Source organism: Myxocyprinus asiaticus, chromosome 4 (genome assembly GCF_019703515.2).
Source record: "Myxocyprinus asiaticus isolate MX2 ecotype Aquarium Trade chromosome 4, UBuf_Myxa_2, whole genome shotgun sequence".
NCBI classification, from domain to species: Eukaryota; Metazoa; Chordata; class Actinopteri; order Cypriniformes; family Catostomidae; genus Myxocyprinus; species Myxocyprinus asiaticus.
The window spans coordinates 9386551-9410033 of record NC_059347.1 but is presented as its reverse complement, the minus strand read 5'-3'; the positions used below and the strand labels follow the sequence as shown (position 1 = coordinate 9410033).

General features: G+C 35.8%; 1 protein-coding gene across 1 annotated transcript; it reads left to right on the top strand.

The window, feature by feature from the left end:
- The first annotated feature begins 1480 nt into the window (after nucleotides 1-1480).
- Nucleotides 1481-19275, top strand: LOC127437328 (transmembrane protein 116-like). Its single transcript, XM_051692171.1, has 11 exons — nucleotides 1481-1722; nucleotides 3411-3457; nucleotides 3570-3633; nucleotides 4779-4907; nucleotides 10621-10725; nucleotides 10836-10885; nucleotides 13265-13348; nucleotides 13621-13756; nucleotides 14020-14164; nucleotides 16562-16641; nucleotides 16764-19275. Exons 1-11 carry the CDS (start codon nucleotides 1657-1659, stop codon nucleotides 16944-16946), a joined length of 1089 nt encoding a protein of 362 aa, XP_051548131.1. The 5' UTR covers nucleotides 1481-1656; the 3' UTR covers nucleotides 16947-19275.
- The last annotated feature ends 4208 nt before the right edge of the window (nucleotides 19276-23483 follow it).

Here is a 23483-nt window from a genome sequence, read left to right as displayed (position 1 = left end):
TGTCAGTTTGTCCAGATACTCAGGTGACATTTCACCCAACGCTTCCTGTAGCACTTGCCATAGATGTGGCTGTCTTTTTGGGCACTTCTCATGCACCTTACAGTCTAGCTGATCCCTCAAATGCTCAATGGGGTTAAGATCCATAACACTCTTTTCCAATTATATGTTGTCCAATATCTGTGTTTCTTTGCCCACTCTAACCTTTTCTTTTTGTTTTTCTGTTTCAAAAGTGACTTTTTCTTTGCAATTCTTCCCATAAGGCCTGCACCCCTGAGTCTTCTCTTTACTGTTGTGCATGAAACTGGTGTTGAGCAGGTAGAATTCAATGAAGCTGTCAGCTGAGGACATGTGAGGCGTCTATTTCTCAAACTAGAGACTATGATGTACTTATCCTCTTGTTTAGTTGTACATCTGACCTTCCACATCTCTTTCTGTCCTTGTTAGAGCCAGTTGTCCTTTGTCTTTGAAGACTGTAGTGTACACCTTTGTGTGAAATCTTCAGTGTTCTGGCAATTTCAAGCATTGTATAGCCTTCATTCCTCAATACAATGATTGACTGACAAGTTTCTAGAGAAAACTGTTTCTTTTTTGCCATTTTTGACCTAATATTGACCTTAAGACATGCCAGTTTATTGCATACTGTGGCAACTCAATAACAAACACAATGACAATGTTAAGCTTCATTTAATGAATCAAATAGCTTTCAACTGTGTTTGATATAATGGCAAGTGATTTTCTAGTACCAAATTAGCAATCTAGCATGATTACTCAAGGATAAGGTGTTGGAGTGATGGCTGCTGGAAATGGGGCCTGTCTAAATTTGATCATAAATGACTTTTTTCAAATAGTGATGGTGCTGTTTTTTTACATCAGTAATTTCCTGACTATACTTTGTGATCAGCTGAATGCCACTTTGGTGAATTAAAGTACCAATTTCCTTCCGAAACAGCAAAATCTGTACATTATTCCAAACTTTTGGGCACCAGTGTATGTGTCCAATTTACACTAAGTTAAATGATTTACAATGCATTTGTATAAACCCCTTTATAAACCCATAACAAAGGGAACATTAATGTGGTGTTACCAATTATTCACCAAAATAACATGCGTTTACGAGCTTTTTGTATTGAGGAACAGATAAACCATGTAGAGAAATGTATTTGCAATACATAGTTATCACAAATGTGGTAAATAAATCACGTGCTCAAATGGTTTACGATTATTTATTCTCGAGCACAGCCGAGAGAAACAACGGCAATGGCAAAGTTTGCATGGCATTTCATTTACACGACACACAACAGACAAACTTGACGTCCCGGTAAATACTTGAAGGTTGGCAACGCTTCAGAATCATGACGACACAAAGGACAAAGTAAAAGTCAAGACATGACGCAGTTGTGTTGTAGTCAGATCTTACCCTATCCGAGTCTCTGTGTGCGAAATGGGTGGAGCGCGCGGTTATTATTTACAGAACTGGAAGTCGAAAGCACTTTTATCACTTTGTACTAGTATGTTCTGATAGCAAAAATAAATAAATAAATATATATATATTAATAATAATAAATCCAGAGCAGTCTTTTATAAGGAAGGTCTGGAATCTGCTTGGGTTTTATTGAATTGCTTAAGTTAAATCTATCACTGAATATTTATTATAATATGGACGTTTTTGACCAAAATGATCCAGCGTCGAACACTACCATCCCTACTGAAAACTGGACATCTGTAAGTAATTGAAAACATTGTATAACAACTAACGCATCGTGCACAGACGGATGCTGTTTGCGTGCATTGGACTTAAGATATGTATTTATTTTTTATTTATTTTTTTATTAACAGATAGGCTAATTATAATAGCTAGTTTAAGGAATTTGAAATGGAAAATTCGCAAATGAGAAATAAACTGAATATTGTTTTTGTTCGGTAGGGTACAACGGGGCTAAAGGCTCCCCGGTGTAAAAGGCTCCTTTGATTTAATTTTTCCCAAAACACAAAATATCTTCAAAAACTACCACAGGACTTTCCTAAACACCTGTTTGTCACTATGCGCTGCAAAATTTTCCTGATCCATGACATCATTGCGTGTAATGTCTAAAGTTTGATTTTGAGGCAGTTTGATCTAATATTTAATAATTTTTAGAATGCTGTAAATGTATGAAGCTAATGAATATCCTGTAAATTATAACATTTATTTTGAGACAAAATACTTTTTCAAGGTGTGTCAAAACCATTTCAATATCTGTCCAATAAGTGAAAGGATAATAGGCCCTATTAAACACATTATTTTTCTTAAAGGCACACGCAGTAATTCTTTCCCCATAAAAAAAGTTTTACTCCTAAAGAAATTAATAGTAATTTTGAAACCTATGTATAAAATCATGAGCACTCACATGAGATGAGGACTCTAGTCATATCAGTAATCTTATAAAAGCTGTTTTATTCAACATGGGGCAGGGGGGCTCTCATGGGGGCTGCCATTTTAAATCACATGAGCAGCTGAATACTACTCCTTTAATCTCAGTAACCATCTTGTTATTGGACACTTTCACTCTTGGATTTAATTAATCATGGCTGATTGTGAATAGTGCAGTTCTACAATGGCATCTGTAACTGAAAACTATTGATTTTGAATGATGCTGCATCCAAACCACTAGGTGTCACTGTAAGTCCAAGATGACACAGACAAAAAGATACTAAGCGCACCTTTAAGTGGGGTGAATAGATTTGTTATGAAGAATATTTAAAGTGGGCTCACACTGACTGATCCAATCACAATGGAGATTCATTTGTTTATAGAATACTTGAGATGTTATGAAATGTCAAATGTGATTGAAATGAACAAGAAATTATGCACCCTTTTCTGAAGTGGTTATTTTGAATAAGCATTATCTTAATTTGTTACTCAAAAAAGCATCTTGCTGTCTTAAAAGTATTTGTATAAATTGACAAATTGTGCCCTGTAACTATTGCCCCTGTATCTACACTATATCAATATAACCCCTCTGGGGGCATTTTACCCCAAGTGAGGGAGCATTTTTCACCAGCTGTGGGGTAAAAGGCTCCCTCACCACCTTTTTTTTTTTTTCAAAACAACATTCTGTTGTTATTTCTTTTCACACAAATTATGTTGCTCCATCAATATTTAATAAAAATACTTTGATACACTTTGTGACTAGAAAAAAAGCTAGTTTTCCTTAAGGTGTGCCTTTAGCTCCAATGTACCCTATGTAAAATAATCACTTCCGTATTACTTGCATAGGCCATTGCAAATATTTCGAGACACTTCATATCTGGGTCATGCATTGTCATGAAGTCTTAAAAGAAAAGAAAAGGAAAAAAATAAAGAAAGGAAAAAAAAATGTGTTTGTTTAGTTTCCCTGTGGAACCTTGAACATGATTGTATTTTTTTTAAGGTTTACTCAGCAGTTCGATGGATTCAAATGATCATGGCTGTCCTAAGGTGACTACTTTTACACCGTGATTTAGTTTTGTACTTATTTAATATTCAGACACTAACAATGAATGTATATGTCTTGTGTATGTACAAATAATTTGCCTCCCTGTTTCTTCAGCATCTTAGGTGCTGGCTCCATAATCATATATGCCACTTCTCAAAGACTAGTTAGAAAACCAGAGGTAAGCCTCTGTCTGCTATGTACTATGAATTATTAATTATGTTAAACATGTAAACGTAATTTTTACAACAACATTCGGAAAGTTTGTTGCCTGTATGTATGTGATTATTTTTTACCCTGATAGCACACGTACATCACCCAGACATCTATTTGATGTATATATTTACATCTGGAAGATGTATTTTTTTAGGTTGTTTGCTTTTTAAGTCGTATTTCAATAAGTATGTCTTGGATGTCAATGAGACATTCAGCAGATGTCTTTGAGACATTTGAATTAGAATGTTTTTTTTTGTTTTTTTATCCCCTTTTCTCCCCAATTTGGCATGCTCAACTCTCACTACTTACTAGATCCTCATGGTGGCGCAGTTACTCACCTCAATCCGGGTGGTCTCAGTTGCCTCCGCTTCTGAGACCATCAATCCGCGCATCTTATCACGTGGCTTGCTGTGCATGGCACCGCGGTGACTCACAGCATGTGGAGGCTCATGCTATTCTCCACGATCCACGCACAACTTACTACACGCCCCATTGGGAGCGAGAACCACTAATCATGACCACGAGGAGGTTACCCCATGTGACTCTACCCTCCCTAGCAACCGGGCCAATTTGGTTGCTTAGGACACCCTGGATTTGAACTCACGACTCCAGGGTGGTAGTCAGTGTCAATACTCGCTGAGCTACCCAGGCCCCCCTGAATTAAAATGTTTTTAAATCTGACCTTTTTCACAGATGTTGATTAGATTGTGATGCTTTCCAGATGAAAAGATCTAAAACAGACATCTCGGAGATGTACATGTGCTGTCTGGGTATTATCAAACCCAGGGATATCCCTGATAGCACACGTACATCACCCAAACATCTATATGATGTGTGTGTTTACATCTGGAAGACATATTTTTTAGGTTGTTTGCTCATCTGCATTACGTCTATGAAGCGTTTCTTCTCGGATGTCTTAGAGACATTTATGATTTAGAATGTATGTAAATCTGATCTTTTTCATCTTTGTAAATCTCTTTTATGAAACGCTCTTAAACGGACATCTCAGAGATGTATGTGTGCTCTCTGGGAGTCAGCTGAATCTAAATGGGTGTTAGGAGCAACAAATCCTGCAGAGTGATGAATAACACTTACTTTTCTCTCTTTCAGGTGCTACCATTATTCTTGCTAAGTTTAACAGACCTACTGTTAGCTTTGAGTTGGATGTGTGGGGGTCTTCTCTTCACCCAGTCCTGTAACTCCTATGCCACCTGCTATAACCTCCACATAGTGGAACAGGTAAAAAACTAGCACAGTGTCATGCTGACATTAGGCCTAACATAGGGAACGGAGCAGCACTTTCACTACATGGTTTTCGCATCACACTTCCACTTACACAATTAAAGCCACACTGCACTGGAGCAGCCCATCACTGTGTTGTTTAGTGCCATCAAAACAATGATAAGCCTAAACACATTAGTACTATTGGGGTGCCTTGTACTATAAGTGGAATGGTACAGTACATGAACTACTATTCAGTACTATCATATTATCATTTGATACCACCACCACAGTACTTTTTGTTTTATATGAATTATGGAAAGTCATTAATTGTAACTTTGATTGTCATTTAACCCGTAGAGTCTGTTTAGATGGTCTTAACATCTGGGATTGCAGTAAAAGTAATTTCACAATTTGTAGTTTATTTTTCCTAATAAACCTAGCAAACTTTTAAAAAAATGTTCCTCTGACCTAATAAAAACCAATTTAACAGATATTAGTGACAACATTTGTTACTTAAAGAGTACCATTTTTCATGAGATTATCCAATATAGTAACATTGCTTCTGTTCGGGGTGAATTTACACTTGTACATAAGTTGAATAAACAAGTGTAGTTTTTATCTCAACTCGCTTAACAAAGTTAAGTTGAGTTGTTGTTTTTGTAATCACTGTTGATTAATAGTTGTATGGTGATGTTAAAGGGATAATTCACCCCAAAATGAGAATTCTCTCATCGGTTACTCAAGAAATATCAGTTACTCAAGAAAGTATAACTTTCTTTATTCTGCTGAACACAAATTAAGGTTTTAGAAGAATACAGTACCTCAGCTCTGTAGGTCCATAAAATGCAAGGGAATGGTGATCAGAACTCAGAAGCTTCAGAAATCACATAATGAATCCATAAGACTCCAATGGTTTAATCCATGTCTTCAGAAGTGATATGAAAGGTGTGGGTGAGAAACAGATCAATATTTAAGTCCTTTTTTTTTTTACTATAAATCTCCTCCTTTGACCAGCCCCAACTATAAGGTGGCTGAATGAGAAAGTGAAAGTCACTTCCCACCAGAATGTGGAAGTGAAATTAAAAGTATAGATTTATAGTAAAAATGGAGTTTTCTTTCTCACCCACAGCTAACATATCGCTTCTGAAGACGTGGATTAAACCACTGGAGTCTTTTGGATTACTTTTATGCCTCTTTTATGTCCTTTTTAGACCTTCTGAATTCTGGCCACCATTCACTTACAACGTATGGACCAACAAAGCTGAGATATTCTTCTAAAAATCTTCATTTGTCTTTAGCAGAAGAAAGAAAGTCATACACATCTGGGATGGCATGAGGGTGAGTAAATTATGAGAGAATTTTCATATTTGGGTGAACTATCCCTTTAAGAGTTAATCTTTTACCTAAAGTTGTTTGTTGAGTATCACCTGAGGTTTCTGTGTCAAGTGTTGTCATCTACAGTATATGCCTCCTAATCAAATTATTACACGTGCAGCCCGAGCCTCTCAGGAAGAGATCAACCAGCAGTGCAAAACTTGCAGGGTTTACTTGAGAATTAAAGGTGCACTCAGTAATTTTTTTAAGTGTGTCGAAGTGGCTTACACTGACACCTAGTGGCCTGGATGCTGAGTCATTCAAACACAGTAGTTTTCAGTTACCAATGCCATTGTAGAAATTCACTATGCACAGTAAGCCAGGGTTCATTTAATCCATGAATGGAAGTGTCCAGTAATAACAGGGCAGTGACTGAGATTAAGTGAGTAGGCTAGTATTCAGCAGGTCATGTGATTCTAAAATGGCGCCCATGAGGCACCCCTGCCCAGTGTAGAATAAAAGAGCTTTTATAAGGTTACTGATATGACTGAACTCTTCATCTCACATGAGTGGTCATGATTTTATACGTATGTTTCACAATTACTATTCATTTCTTTAGAAGTAAAACTTTTTAAATGAGGAAAAAAATTACTGAGTGAGTTTACAGACTTTACAGTGGCAGACTTACTCAAACTTTACAGTGGCAGGCCTTAAAGTTCAGTAGACTAAAGTGAAGTTGTCATAACTACATCCAATTTGAGCTCAACTAACTAAACTGTTTAAGTTAAGATAACTAAAGTGAAGTTTTCAACCCAGTGTCTTACACCCTGTCTACACCGGGCACATCCGTTGATGCATTCCTGTTGTCTGCCAGTGCACTGCAGGCCAAACATGTGTTATTTGTTATCTACTTGTCCTATTCAACTGAGAAATAACATCAGGAAATCACTAAAAAATCCACTAGTGCTTGGGCAATTTCACTTAAAAACGGAACTGTTTCTAGCTTAGCCATTAAAACCAGTGTGTCCCATAGCACAAAACCAACAAGGAACTAGGACGAGTCTGAAAGGAAGTGGAGCGGCAAATGTATTTCATATTGCTTGACCAGATATAATAAGTTCTGCCCTACTTTTGAGGTCTACACATGCGGAGTTCATTCTATTGTTCGTTATTGGGGTACCACTATTTGCCCTACATGTTTACTCTATTTAATCATTTTCATGTCCGTTTATCAAAATGAAAATGCAATTTGATTTCAGATCCCCATGCTGTATTCTAGGGACTTCATAGTTTGGTTTGATGTTTTTTGGTATGCAATAATTTGATTAATAACTTGAAGTTTGTTAATGGAACGTTGGACATTCCCAAAAAAATCATTTGAGATGTAATCACTGCTCAAACCTGGGTTCGGTGAAACCTTTGGAAATTCAATTCATAGATCTTTCCAGCTTTCCTTCAGGCAGAGAAAATGGCTTTCTGGAAAAAAAAATATAGATATAGCATACTCCCTGATGAGTCATATCTTACTTGAAGGGCATGCTCAAGTTTAAACCTGTAGATCTTATACATGTCTAATCAAAACGAGCTGGTCGAATTATGTTCTTTGAATTCCTTAAGCATTATATCTCACTTTATTGTCAGATATATAAAACAAAGATAAAGATGCTTTTTTAATGTAATTGTAATCATGCATTAAGCATCCAAGAATTGTGCTCTTTTTTAATTCAACAGCTGTAGGCTACAAACACTGTAAACGAATGCAATGTTCATACAACAGTGTTGATTTAATGGGTACACAGCAGTCATATTTTAATATACGCAAATAGGAATGAGATTTGCAAACTTTGAGAGAAACATTTTCATTGCAAGCAAACCTACATTTTTATCTGTTTCTCACACAAAGCTATCATATGGCTTGTAAAGGTCAAAATGTAATAAAGGCCCTAAATGTGATAACTTTTGGTCCTAAAAGTAATAAAGGACGTAAATGTAATAACTATTGGTCAGAAAGGTAAAAAGGCCCTAAATGTAATAACTATTGGTCCTAAATGTAATTAAAGGCCTAAATAACTTTAGGTCGTAAATGTAATAAACGCCCTAAATGTTATAACTATTGGCCCTAAATGTAATTAAAGGCCCTAAATGTAATAACTATTTGTCCTAAAGGTAATAAAGGCCCCAAATGTTATAACTATTGGCCCTAAATGTAAAAACTATGGGTCCTAAATATAATATAAAGGCCCCAAATGTTATAACTATTGGCCCTAAATGTTATAACTATTGGCCCTAAATGTAATTAAAGGCCCTAAATGTAATAACTATTGGTCCTAAATATAATATAAAGGCCCTAAATGTAATAACTATTGGTCCTAGAAGTAACAAAGGTCTCCAATAACTTTTAGTCCTAAATGTAATTAAACGACCTAAATGTAATCACTATTGGCCCTAAATGTAATTACTATTTGTCCTAAATGTAATAAAGGCCCCAAATGTAATAACTATTGGCTCTAAATGTAAAAACTATGGGTCCTAAATGTAATTTAAAGGCCCTAAATGTAATAACTAATGGCCCTAAATATAATAACTATGGGTCCTAAATATAATTTAAAGGCCCTAAATATAATAAATATTGGTTCTAGTAGTAATAAAGGCCTCCAATATATTTTAGTCCTAAATGTAATTAAATGGCTTAAATGTAATAACTATTGGCCCTAAATGTAATAACTATGGGTCCTAAATATAATTTAAAGGCCCTAAATATAATAACTATTGGTTCTAGAAGTAATAAAGGCCTCCAATAAATATAATAACTATTTGTCCTAAATGTAATAAAGGCCTCAAATGGCATAACTATTGGTTCTAAATATAATAACTTTTGGCCCAGTAATAAAGGCCCAAATGTAAATAGTTATTTGGAATCGTACAGGATGGACTATGTTTTTCAGATTTTTGTGGTGCTTTTTTGGAGCTTGACAGCATCCGTTCTAGTTATGTATTGCAATGGATTCTATGGATTTTTGCTGATTGTTAGAATCAGGCAATGAAACAAATATAAAACAAGCAATATACACCTTGATCAAATATAACTAACAACTATTCCCCTTTTTCAATCATTTGCACAAAGCAAATAAGAAAACAAAACCCTGTTGGACCGTAAGGCATTTCATAAGATGAAAGATATGCTATCTTTTAACATAAAGCACTTAATCTACACTCCTGGAATGTCATTTAACGTCTTTGGAATGCTTTGACATGAGTGTCAACAAATGTGTCATAAGACAAACTAAGAACAAATGGGGGAGTCATGTGTAACGTTATTGAGACAACATGGTGAAACATTTTCAAAGATCAGAATGTGAAAATGAGCTATAGGGCACACCTGGACTAGATGTCACATGGGGAAGTTGTCACAAGCGCTATATCTTAGTAACTGTAAGGTTTTGATTCAAAAGTCCAATTACACAAATGTGTTTTCTCCCGTTGTGGTTTTTTTTATTTTTTATGTACAAGTTCAAAATCCTCTAAAGTTAGAATAATTTTTGTGAATTATATCTTTCAAATTAAAATTCCACTATCATCATATTTTTGCAATCTGTCAGGTAAAATAAATAAAACCACACTGGCATATAGGGTGAATTCAGGTCAGTTGAGCCACTTTTGGACGTTAAGATGACTGTCAGAAATGTACCCAGATTACATGAATTCACCCTACTAAGGCAAGGCTCAACTATATAATGAAGGTACATTGTAACCAAGAGGTTGAACTGTGTTCTCAGGATAAGGGTATTTTTCACAAATGTCAGGTCATGACAAGTTGTCAAATTTTTATTATGGTAAATTGTCACATGTGTTCTATATTTATTTATACAATTTATTAATTACAGTATTTGTTGGTCAAAACAATGGTTTGATATTTTTGCATTGTTTGCATCTTTTATGTTTCATAATTATTTTACTGTTTAGAATTACTGTTAGGTCTTAGGCCAGGTTCCATCGTGACAACTTACCCCATATAGTGTGACAACAGGGCAAAGGTCAGTGTGTGTACAATGAAGACACATTGACATTAAGGTATGTGCTTGCTTAGAAATGGAACCTACCCTGAAAAATATTTACAAAAATATGTAACAATTAGCCCCAGTCTCCCCTATATAAAATATAGTGTCACTTAAAACATTTTAACCTAAAAATGTGCTTCATGTGATAACCTTTAAATTAACTGGTTTTATTAAAAACATAAACACACCTAAACATCACTGATTCAACCTGAATACATTAGGTTACACCAATAAAACTAATTTTAAGGGCTATATCAGGTAGAAATAGTTATTAATGGTAACAGTTGCAGGGTAGCACTTTTTACAGTGTAACTTCGACTTAACTTCATTTAGTTCTTGTCTCTTACACCCTACAGACACTGTATATGGCATCTTTCTTTTACACGCTACACTATGTTTGGGTGTTGTACACTGGACTGAACAGGAAGTATTACAGGAGACTGAATGGTTTCCCAGCTGAGGTAATAACACTAATTTGTATAAACAAGCTGATAATAGCAATTCTTTATGTGGCACAATATTGTCTATTTAATGTCAGTACTGGCAATACTAAGCAGCCTGTTCATTTCAGCATCCAGCAAAAGCAAGAAAATGGAGATGTTTGGTGCCAGTACTGTTATGGTGAGTACATCGTCACTTAAATAAAAACAGTTTGATAATTATTATTAGCTAGTTTTTATATCAAAACCTAATTTTTTTTATTTTATTTTTTTTTTGGTTTTGGAAATGGTGCATAAAAACGTGCATTTATTCTCATCCTCTGCTGTAAAATTCCAAATTGGGGAGAAAAGGGGAGAAAAAAAAAAAGCACTCTTTTTCAGTTATCAGTTGTCCAGTGTCTGTGTTTCTTTGCAATTCTTCCCATAAGGCCTGCACCCCTGAGTCTTCTCTTTACTGTTGTACATGAAACTGGTGTTGAGCAGGTAGAATTCAATGAAGCTGTCAGCTGAGGACATGTGAGGCGTCTATTTCTCAAACTAGAGACTCTGATGTACTTATCCTCTTGTTTAGTTGTACATCTGACCTTCCACATCTCTTTCTGTCCTTGTTAGAGCCAGTTGTCCTTTGTCTTTGAAGACTGTAGTGTACACCTTTGTGTGAAGTCTTCAGTTTTTTGGCAATTTTAAGCATTGTATAGCCTTCATCCCTCAAAATAATGATTGACTGACGAATTTCTAGAGAAAGCTGTTTCTTTTTTGCCATTTTTGACCTAATATTGACCATAAGACATGCCAGTCCATTGCATACTGTAGCAACTCAAAAACAAACACAAAGACAGTGTTAAGCTTCATTTAACGAACCAAATAGCTTTCAACTGTGTTTGATATAATGGCAAGTGATTTTCTAGCAAATTAGCAGTTTAGCATGATTACTCAAGGATAAGGTGTTGGAGTGATGGCTGCTGGAAATGGGGCCTGTCTAAATTTGATAAAAAATGACTTTTTTCGAACAGTGATGGTGCTGTTTTATTCATCAGTAATGTGCTGACTATACTTTGTGATCAGTGGAATGCCACTTTGGTGAATTAAACTAACAATTTCCTTCCGAAACACCAAAATCTGTACATTATTCAAAATTTTCAGCCACCAGTGTATATATACTGTATATAAAAGATTAGTTCAGATTTGTTCACTTATTCATTCAGGAAAACATTTTTGTAAGTTGCAGTTTTACGCCAGTAGGTGGCAACAAATGAACATCTTTTATGTGTTTTGTGTCATTAAACCATTGATAATAAAGCACAGAGACATTCACCACTGAAACAAGTCTAATTATACTTCATTCAAATCAGTGTCTACCAAGAGACTTTAGCAGTGTTTAAATATCATTAGCATTTTCCTTGCAAATGACAACAACGCATATCATTTTGTGAACCGCGGTGCATGACCATCAAGGTATATGCAAAAATATGACATAGCCTAAAAGTAATTACAGGTTTTAATTACGTCCTGATGTCATTGTAATTTCATTAGTCACTTTTACTCTTAATTAATTCAGCCCCGTTGTCTCCTTGTTAAAGGAGATTACCGAATTAAATGAGCAGCATGCCTCCTCTCTGTCAATCGGTCATAATAAGATGCTGATCCTCATTCATTCATGAATCGAATGAGGAAATGGGGTGTGTTTGTTTAGTGGGTTAAACCAATGATATGCTCCTTCACAGCCCACACTCCAATGCTATTGGCTTGCGTTACAGTCAGTCTTTACATGTGGGAAAAGCCACCAAAGTGCTTCGCGCCTCAAACAAGTGCAGCACTGTGGCTGCAGCTGTAGCTGTTTAAAACACTTACGTGCTGATTGTAAAGTCACAGATTTTTAGGGGGGCTGAGATTAATTTTAGGGGGGCTGAAGCCTTCCTAAAAAGGATCTAGTAAGGTTTAGGCTAGGTTTTGTTGATTTAAAACTTGATAGAGAATTCATCTGTTTGGGAGAACATTTAACTCACTTTTAGTGCCACTCAGTGGACATTTCACCTCTACCAATACATGTAATGAACCATGTAATGTTATGTTGCACAAATGTTGCCACAGTCAGGTAATTTTCATGAGACCTGGCAGGCTTTGCTAGTGTTGGGAAAGTACATATCTAGTATATGAATATGAAGTTGCCAGTTTGGCATTAAATTGGGTCTTGTGCCTTGTTGTGTACTGTATGTGTTAGCATGTAAATATTAACATCTAGCAATGTTTATGATTTTAAATTGATTATTAAACTGCTGTTACAGCTTTAGCTTTACATTCCTGGCCAATTTTCTACATCTGAAAAAGTCAAAAGAGAACCATTACAAGCATCTTTGGCATATTGTTTGTAAAATACAATTGTCAAATACCAATAAAAAGAAATGGGAAGTAAAATACTATGATGACTCAAAAATTCTAATCTGGCATACTATTTAGGATGGATTTCAATTGGGACACCGCCAAGAATTGGCAGAGGTAGGCAATAGCAAGTATGCATGGCTTTTTGGTTTTCTGACTCTGTCCTGATCTCTCCATACAGTCTTTTACCTTTAGTGCTCATGGTGCCTGTCTTTGTAGCAGGAAATGTGTTTCAGTGTTACACAAACTTCACCCAGCCCTACAGGTCAGTCTAACTGTATTTTCACATTGACACTGCATGATTAATACACTTTATTACACTCTGGAATACTTGATTCTGATTGGTCAATCGTGGCATTCAGTGGTGAAATATTTCTGAATAATGATTAGCTGCCCAGGACAACGGTTAATTAAAGAGTTTAGTTGTCATTATACAACAATATTTGACCGCATTGTGCCACAATCGACCAATCAGAATCAAGTATCATAGAGAGCCATGTAATAATATGTTGTTAAAACAATCTCTTTGACTTACAGATGTTTGCTGATGCATACGGGCGCTGTGTATCTCACTTCAACTACAACAACAGAAGTCACAGCATGTAGTGTCATCCAAATCTACTGTATGGCCATCTTCCTTACCACCTTCTTCCTCACCTTCATCGGCATCACGGTTAGCTGCCTTCAACATTTATCATGACTCATATATGAACAGCTGAAAAATGCATGACTTTAATAAATGTATTATTGATGAACTAATTTACCTGTGCCTGATTTTTAAACACATACTAATTTTATTAACATTATCAATTCCAGTTATCTTTATTTAACTTGAAGCATGACTGAATGCCAAAAAATTTGAAGTATGAAATCCAGAGTATTTTCTGATAATAAGGTTCTTCCATTCTGTGTGTCGCACTCATTTCACCTTTTCAGACTCTTATGTGTAAAGCTCGGTCCCTGTACAAGCGTGTGGTCACGTCTCAAGGTTTTTTTGGTGACCATCATTGGGCAACCCTGCGTATCCTAGAACGACGTATGCTGCTCTATCCCTCAGCCTTCTTCTTCTGCTGGAGTCCAGGTAAGCAGACATTATTTCCATAGTGCAGCTAAAGTTAAAATGTCAACCTATGAGAATAATTGTACTAATGAAATATATTTAATTCCATTAATGTAACACACAAACACAATATTACATGTTAATGATTTCTAAAGACTGGTCAGAATACGAGCACCAGCACAGTTGCCTGATTTCTATATATATACACACACACGCACACACACACAAAACAGCACTGTTACCCTTTTATCAGTAAATGATAAAGAAACAGCAATTTTTCAATAGCTAATCAAAATCAGATGGAACTGAGTTTGGCAAGAGCTAAGCAATTTGCAGTCTCTGTAAGGTAGAATTTAATTATCATCGAATTTCATCAAGGATGAAATATCACCTACTATCAAAGATCGCAGCAGAGCTTAATTTGTCCCAGATCCTGATCAAGCAAGATCCCCCATCTCATACGTTTCAAATCAAGTGTAACAAAAATAATAGCAATATCTTCGTAAATAAAAAAGTTAAATAAAAAGTACAAATTGTTTATCTTTGTTTTTCCCATTTTCATTTACTCCAGTGCAAAATATTAGAAAACCTGCCATCACTGTTGTAAATGCAATGCTAACAAACTGTTGTACTCACTGTTATCTGCGTCTGTTATACTCCACGTTGCACTGCTTGCTGTGAATACAGCTATTGATTTCATATCATAATATGACATAGGAGCTTTTTCCTGTCATCTTACCCTCTGTTTTTTTTTTATTTTTTGCACCATAACACCATCAAATGTTTTTCTGCATATTTGTTTTCATTTTCCCCTGCACTGTTTTTCCTTCATTCACATATTGTGCCTAATGAGAAATACCAATTTTTTTAAATACAATTGAATATAGGCAGTTATAATGTTGCCTGCATTTCCAAAATCAGTTACTACAGGAAAGGGTCTACTGAAGAATATTTCAGCTCTGTTGGTCCTCGCAGTGCACGTGAATGGTGACCAAAACTTTGATGCTCCAAAAAGAATGTAAAGCCAGCATAAATGTAATCCATATGATTCCAGTGGTTAAATCCATGTCTTAAGAAGTGATATGATAGGTGTGGGTCTCACATAAAAATCGGCAAGTGTGTGCCAATTTTTCTTTAGCCGAAATCGGTATACGTTGACCGAATTTGAAAACATTGGCTCCAGAGGCTAAAGCAGTAAGCGTGTCAGAGCATATAAACAAGTGTGACATCCATTTATATAAAGGGGAGGTTGCCAGAAGCCAGTTGTAAAAAGAATTGTTTTCTGCTGAACAGGGTATAAAACAGTGAAGAGAAATGCTTATTTTATTTAATCTACCCACCATCCAAAACCCAGATCTATCCCTAATCATTAGTAGAGACAAACTGCAATGTTAGGCACAAAAATGCAACCTCCTTATCATGCTTGTGACTGTTTATACAAACGTGATCACTTCCTCATTTGATTGGGGACTGAACTGTGGTCTCCCATGCAACTGACGCAACACGCTACCAGTCGAGCCACGAGGGAAAGTAATTGTTGTTGAGCCGTTCCAAATATGTCCGATGGGAGATAGGGCATGTCAGTGAGTCGGCATACTGTTGCCGATCCTAGGGTAATGGAACTTTTGGAAAAAGCATGCCGACTTCCCATGTGATCATGTTGGTGAAACAGATCAGTTTATGTCCATTTTTACTATAAATCTCCATTTTCACTTTCACTTCCACCTTCCTTTTTTTTTTTTTTTTTTTTTTTTTTTTAGCGATTCACATTCTTCTAGCATAATGCCACCTACTGGTCTGGGCTGTTCAAAGGTGGACATTTATAGTAAAAACTAGACTTCAGTATTGATATTTTTCACACCTATCCTATTGCTTCTGAAGATATGGATTTAAACACTGCAGTCGTATGGATTTCTTTTATGCTGCCTGTATGTGCTTTTTGTAGCTTCAAAGTTTTGGCCACCATTCACTTCCATTGTATGGACCTACAGAGCTGAAATATTCTTCTAAAAATCTTCATTTGTGTTCTGCAGAAAAAAGAAAGTCATACACATCTGAGATGGCATGAGTGTGAGTAAATGATGACAGAATTTTCATTTGGGGTTATTCCTTTGACAGCTGCCCACCCTAAAGATTGAAATGCCTCCCAAAAGATCACATCCTAGTTCCACCCCTGACGGCAGCAATGTCATTTTTTCACATACTGTCTCTCGCTTGTACTGGTTGTTAAAGGCACTCTTTATCATTTGTGTTCCGTGACACCCCCAACATGCCGGATCCATAACCAGAATTTCTTAATATTTTAATCTACTGAGAAATTTATTAAACACATACTGAAAACAAATTTACAGCAACAACAACAAAAATCGTTGCCAGGCTTTTCATTCTATATGTTTTTTATGATCTTTTGTTTACTAGCAATACTGCTGGCCACTATAATGCTGGTGAAACCTGATGTCATAGAAGGAAGGATAGGAGTCATCCTCTACATCCTGCAGGTTAGCCGGAATACATAAAAACCTATTTTATGCTATTTTATGTGCAAACTGAGCAGTCTAACAAAATAGTTGCTTTACTCCTACTTGCAAGTGGACATATTTGTTGTTCTCTGTCCCTCTAGGCCTTAACCTCTGCATCTCAGGGTCTGTTGAACTGCCTGGTTTACGGCTGGACGCAACAACACTTTCGATCTCTCAGCAGTAGTACCTTCCGTGATGCTAACACGCAGACTCCCCTGTTACGCTCGCAGAAAAAAAACTATGCTACTTTGCATTCTGGTGGCTCACTCACTAATGTTGTCTGACATAAAAACACATCGAGATAAATCTCTAGCATACAGTGCCATGTCATAAAAACATTTGTTGCAAGTACACTGTCAAACAATTCTGAGTTTTTCACAGATGTCTGGCACAGATCGGATCTTGCTGTTTGAGTGTAAACGGCAAAAACACTTGCCATACAAATTGGGCCACTTTTAATTGTGGTTCAAAATCTGATACTTATGAAACATCTGGTCGTCTAACTCAAGTCAAAACACTCATATATCCGACTCTCCTTTTAATTCGTGATTTTTCGTCATTGTTACACGACAGAAGCTCAGGTAAAGTTACTGAATGCATGGGAATCGCCACCACTGGCAAGTGAGCGTCAAGAGCAAGAGCGATTAAAATTATATGTATTTATTTAGTTTAGCAATACATTTTAGAAATGTATGCATCTGCATATCAAATTATATATAACAAAAGAGCGCAAAAGTGCCCGCCAACTTTTTCAGCCATCTTGGTTCCGGAAGTGTTTTCCCCATTCATTTCTTCCTTTGGGATTTCAAAAAATTCTTCATAAAAGAGTTCAAAGCCATGAACCAAACCAACCAGCTCCTATAGGTGAATCACAACATTACATACTTTGATTTGAAGCAAAAAAGTTTTTGAAAATCAAACAAAAAAAGGTACAAGACTGTGCACTTAACGTCTTTAATGGGGGAATGAACTACAATCCCATGAAGCATTGCGAATGATGAAATGAAAGTAAAAACAATGGAATATATAAAACTTTTGTTTTAAAGTTGAGTGGGCGGTCGCTACAGAGCTCTTTTGGCATGCTTTGTTGGTCGCGACTCTCTGATTGGTGATCTTATCAGTAGGATCATGGGTAGTGTAGTTCTTTAACAGGAATTTCACTATTTGCACGATTTATTTTTTTCAAATTAAGTTGAAATAAAGTGGACTGATGGCTTCAGCATAAGCATACACCATTGATTAACAACCTTGGAGCTCACAGTAGGTCTGCCTTTAAATGTTTATAAAAAATATTAATTTATAAAAATGAATGGGATGTTTACTTCTGGAGTAAACAGACGCTCCAAAAGAGGGACGTAACTGCGCTACTCAACTGAACCAGGCAGCGTGCGACAATGTTAACGTAAACCCTCAAGACAGTGGCGGGAAAATCACTTACCTTCACAGTTGGTTATGTCTGTATGTAATGGGACAAGACAGAAAAAAACAGAAATGTGTCAATATCTGTGCTGTCCTTCAAGCGTGAAGTAAACAAAACCATACCCTGCTGAAAAAACATCTGAAACCAGCCTAAGCTGGTTAGATTGGTCTGTTGGCTTGTTTTTGAGGGGTTTTGTGCACTTTTCAGCTAGTCTGGCTGGGAGACCAGCTTAAACCAGATACGATCAGCAAGGTTTATTTTTGATGCCACAGTTGGAACGATGTGTGCGTCTGTCATAACAACACCAGATGGTAGATAATGGTGCCTGTAGCACAAAGAGTCTTGGGTTTGTTAGAGATTTTTGATGTAGTAGCACCTGGTGTTAGCTGAGCCAAAAGCAAAGTAGAGGAATCCACCCCAAGAAACTGTTTCATCATCCCACTTCTACAATATTTGCCAGTTACCATTTGCAATGACACAGTCAAGACTCACAACTGTTGAAATGTAAAAAAGGGAAAGACCAAAGGGGGAGTCCAGCTAGAGGGAAACAGCTCTAAAACAGGATCTGAGAGCACAATACTGCTGCTTTCCAGTCAATTCTTTTTTTTAATTTTTAATTTTTTATTTTTTTATAAATAAATAAATGTGCTGTACACGCCCACACACAGTTGGGGTATTCACAGTTAGTACTGTATTGCAGGTATAAATTACCGCTAAAGGGAACCAAAAACAGAATTTCCTCTTCATAAACAATACACTTGTAGTTCACTCACACTGCACTTGATTTGTCAAGCTATCTGCATGTTTAAGTTTGAATAAAAGTGTACTGAATAATAATACTCTTGTTACAAGACCATTCAAAGTAGTTATTTTTGCTTGAAAATGTGCCTTGAGTAATTGGAGAATAATGCTGATATTGTTGGAGATTGTTTTCTGTTGCAAAAACAGATGAATATGGTGTCATGCTACACTTAAAAAAAAAAAAAAAACTATTTTTAGTTTTACGACGGACAATCGTACATTTTACTCCATTACAGAATGACGTAACTGCATCTGTTTCTTTTAAACTAAAAAAAAAATTTGTTTCTGAATGCATTTGTGTAAAGTTTACATACTGTATGTATATCTCGTTAATCTTGATACCTTTTGTTAAAAATGCAATAAACATTTCAATAAAATTGAATTATGTTTGGTAGGCCTACTGTGGTGGTTGATTTCTGTCTTTTTACAGTTGTTCTCAAGCGAAACAGACACTTAATTTTGCAGAACAGTTTGATTTCACTGCATAATGAATTAAAACTAAATAATAACATCAAAACTACAGATGTGTTCTCTGTTGACTTCGTAACATTTTCAGCTGTAGACACACAACTCTACTATTGAAATAACACACTAATCATAAAAAATCCCCCCAAAAAACTTTTTCCATGTGTTTCCATAAATTTTTTCAAATTTTCTAGTTGTTCCTGTTCTTCCTCTGGAAAGAGAGTGAGGAAGTTTACTGTAAATAAAAAAATAAAATACAAATACAAATAGCAGTCTTGCTATATTGTATAGACCAGCGTTAGACAACACTGTAAGCACAGATGGTACAATAATTGTGGACTTTCATTGTGTCATGCAGACTAATGCCATCCCTCTCTCTTCTTTTTTGTTGAGATTGAAGTCACCAGATCTGCTCACATCAGGCCGCACACTCTGTGTGTCTCAGAGAGACTGTGATTCATAACCTGATCAATTAGAGGTACTTTTAGATCATTTGAACCTCTTCTGTATCTTCTTTACTCTACTCTCCCACCCTGCTGTCCTCTTTCTCTATGGTCACCATCATTAAAAGAAGCATGAATGTTGGATCAAAGAAATTTGTGTGGTGTTTTGAGAAAATTATGAAAATCAAGAAAAATGTACAATCTGTTTAGGACAATTACAACGTGTTCAGATGGTGTTAACTGTTTTGAGAGCAGTGACCCGAGTCTGGGGAAATGTGTAAAAACTGTAATATGAATTACTGTAATGATGTCGAGCTTTTTCTGCCACATTCTTTTTTGCCAATGAGCTTTTTAGACAGCCATGAATGATTGTGAGTTGCAGTGTGGCACTGCTATACAAACACGTGTGTCTTATTCTTATACTTGCCAGTGTGAACACTGCATGTTTAACTGGTCACATTCTCTCCAAAAATGCAACAAGCAGGAAGAATATGGGTCAAAACTTTTGGAAAGTAAATACTGCCCTCTGCTGCAAGTATCCACTACTGCTATCATTATATACAGTACTATGATTCTATCTATCTATCTATCTATCTATCTATCTATCTATCTATCTAGCACTATTTTCTATCTATCTATCTATCTATCTATCTATCTATCTATCTATCACTATTTTATATCCTCTCTCTCTCTCTCTCTTCTCACTCTCTCTCTCTCTCTCTCTCTCTCTCTCTCTCTCTCTCTCTCTCTCTCTCTATATATATATATATATACTGTATATCCATAGACAAAACAAAAACAAAATGTCTCAACTGGGGTGTATACTACTTATTTCTTAAATAAATTAGCAGTGAAACTATTTTATTTTAAAATATGATTAATATTTGAAAAACATTTGTCCACCAAATCAAAGTCATGTGGTGTAACCAACACGCAGGTAGCCATTTTGTTGTCATGTGACAAAACAACAAACAAAAAAACAAACAAACAAAAAACAAGAGAAAGAGAGAGAGAGAGAGAGAGAGAGAGAGAGAGAGAGAGAGAGAGAGAAAACCAAGTGAAAGCAAAGAATGTAAAAAAAAAATTATTATTATTATTCAGGTTAATGAAAACATATCTCAGGTGTCAGACAGACATAAGCCAACACAACTGCAACCCTCATGAAAAAAATACACATACTATAAGAATATTTACATAAGTGTAAAAATATGTCAAAGACAAACAAGCAGCAGAAAGTCAATATAACAAATGCAAGCAATAAATATAAAATTGCTAAACAGTTAAAAAAGAATGGATCTAAAAATATAATACATAAAATGTACATAACAAATGTACATATGATGAAAAAAGGTTTGAAAAAAAAAAAAAGATAAATTAAAGAACTACTGTATGTGACATTGTGTGATGAACGCACAACCAGCAGAATACAATACAGAAACTAAGCAATAAGTTAAAAAAGTGTTGTTTTGATTTAGCATTTTCCAGTTTATGCTCACATGCTGTTTATTATAGAGTGCTTGGCTTCTGTACCACCAGCAAGATGAAACCACCATCTTATAATTTCATCCATCTTCAACTCTGTTGTCTGTGTACACTGTGGATTTGTTCTTACAGCCTCTAGGAAAAAACATATACATGGTTAGTAAAAATACAAATACATTTAAGGGATAGTTCACCCCAAAATAATAATTCTCTCATTATTAACTCACCTCATGCCATCCCAGATGTGAATGGCTTTCTTTTTTCTGCTGAACACAAACAAACATTTTTATAAGAATATCTCAGCTCTTTAGGTCCATTCAGTGCAAGTGAATGGTGACCAAAACTTTGAAGCTCCATAAAGCACATAAAGGCAGTATAAAAGTAATCCATACAACTCCAGTGGTTAAATCCGTGACTTCAGAAGTGATATGATGGTGTGGCCGAAAAATAGATCAATATTAAAGTCCTTTTTAACTACAGATTTCCACTTTCACATTTTTCTTCTTTTGTTTTTGGTGATTCACATTCTTTGTGCATATCGCCACCTATTTTTATTTATAACATTTATAGAATTTAAAATAAAAAAAAATATTTAAATATTGATCTGTTTCTCACCCACACCTATCATATCACTTCTGAAGACATGGATTAAACCACTGGAGTCTTATGGATTACTTTTATGCCGCCTTTATGTGATTTTAGGAGATTTAAAGTTCTGGTCACCATTCACTTGCTTTGTATGGACCTACAGAGCTGAGATATTTTTTTTATTAAAATCTGTATTAGTGTTCTGCAGAAGAAAGTCATACACATCTGGGATGGCATGAGAGTGAGTAAATTATGAGAGAATTTTCATTTTGGGTTATTCCTTTGACAGCTGCCCACCCTAAAGATTGAAATGCCTCCCAAAAGATCACATCCTAGTTCCACCCCTGACGGCAGCAATGTCGTTTTTTCACATACTGTCTCTCGCTTGTACTGGGTGTTAAAGGCACTCTTTATCATTTGTGTTCCGTGACACCCCCAACATGCCGGATCCATAACCAGAATTTCTTAATATTTTAATCTACTGAGAAATTTAGTAAACACATGGTTGAACTATTCCTTTAAAGGTGCATTCAGTAAACTTTTGCTCGTGCCATCTTGGACTTACAGTGACACCCAGTGGTGTGGATGCAGCATCATTCAAAATCAACAGTATTCAGTTACAGATGCCATTGTAGAAATTCACTATTCACAGTCAGCCATGATTAATTTATCCAAGAGTGAAAGTGTCCAATAACAAGATGGTTAATGATATTTCAGTTTTTCTCAATCGATTTGGCACATTTAGTGAAAAAAACTTACTATTGTCAAAACTCTAAGTACAATCCTCACATCACATGGTACACTCAGCACACCACTCTATTATGTGACCTGTAAAAGACAATTACTCAATCAAAGAATTAATTCATGTTTCAAATGTAAATACATCCATCAATGAATAAATGAATTGTCATCAAAACAAAAGGTCCCTTTATCATTGCTTAGACCAAGACAGTCAAAATGCAAAGACATCATGTCAAATGACAGTGTACTCTGAAAGTGTGAAAGTGTGACCCACTATGTAATATTGTCCATTTGCTAACATTGTATATGTAGGCAGCTGAATGGTATTGATGTCAAAAAGTCATGGCACACACAATACTTTCAACAAAACATTTATTCAAACATTTCTCATCATTGTATGTACACACTTTACAGTCAACCGAAACTATGTAAAAAAAGCTTGTACATAATATGATACAGTATTATTATTATTACTTTAAGGATTTGTTGTATACAATAGTAATATATTCCTGTCTTACTTTACTTTCACCTGGAGTTTATATTCTGATGCTGAGGCTGTATTTTATGTAAGCATTGTAGGCAATTTTCGTATTGTAACAATAAACATACAAAGCATGGCGGCCCCTCGGCACACTAGAGCAGAAGGAAAAAAAACATTGCCATTTATCAAGTGCTGAAACTTTGCTTGTTGCAGAGCAATCTGGAATAATGTTAAACATTGTAACAGTCCCCTTTTTGCAACCTGAACTTGCCAATCACCCAATCTAGACACAGTGCAATGATTGAAACAGAAAGCAGGTGTCTCGGCATGCATTTGTGAAACCTGAAGCTCTTATTCACTTGACACAGTGTCTAAAAATGTCCATTGTCCACTGAAGAAA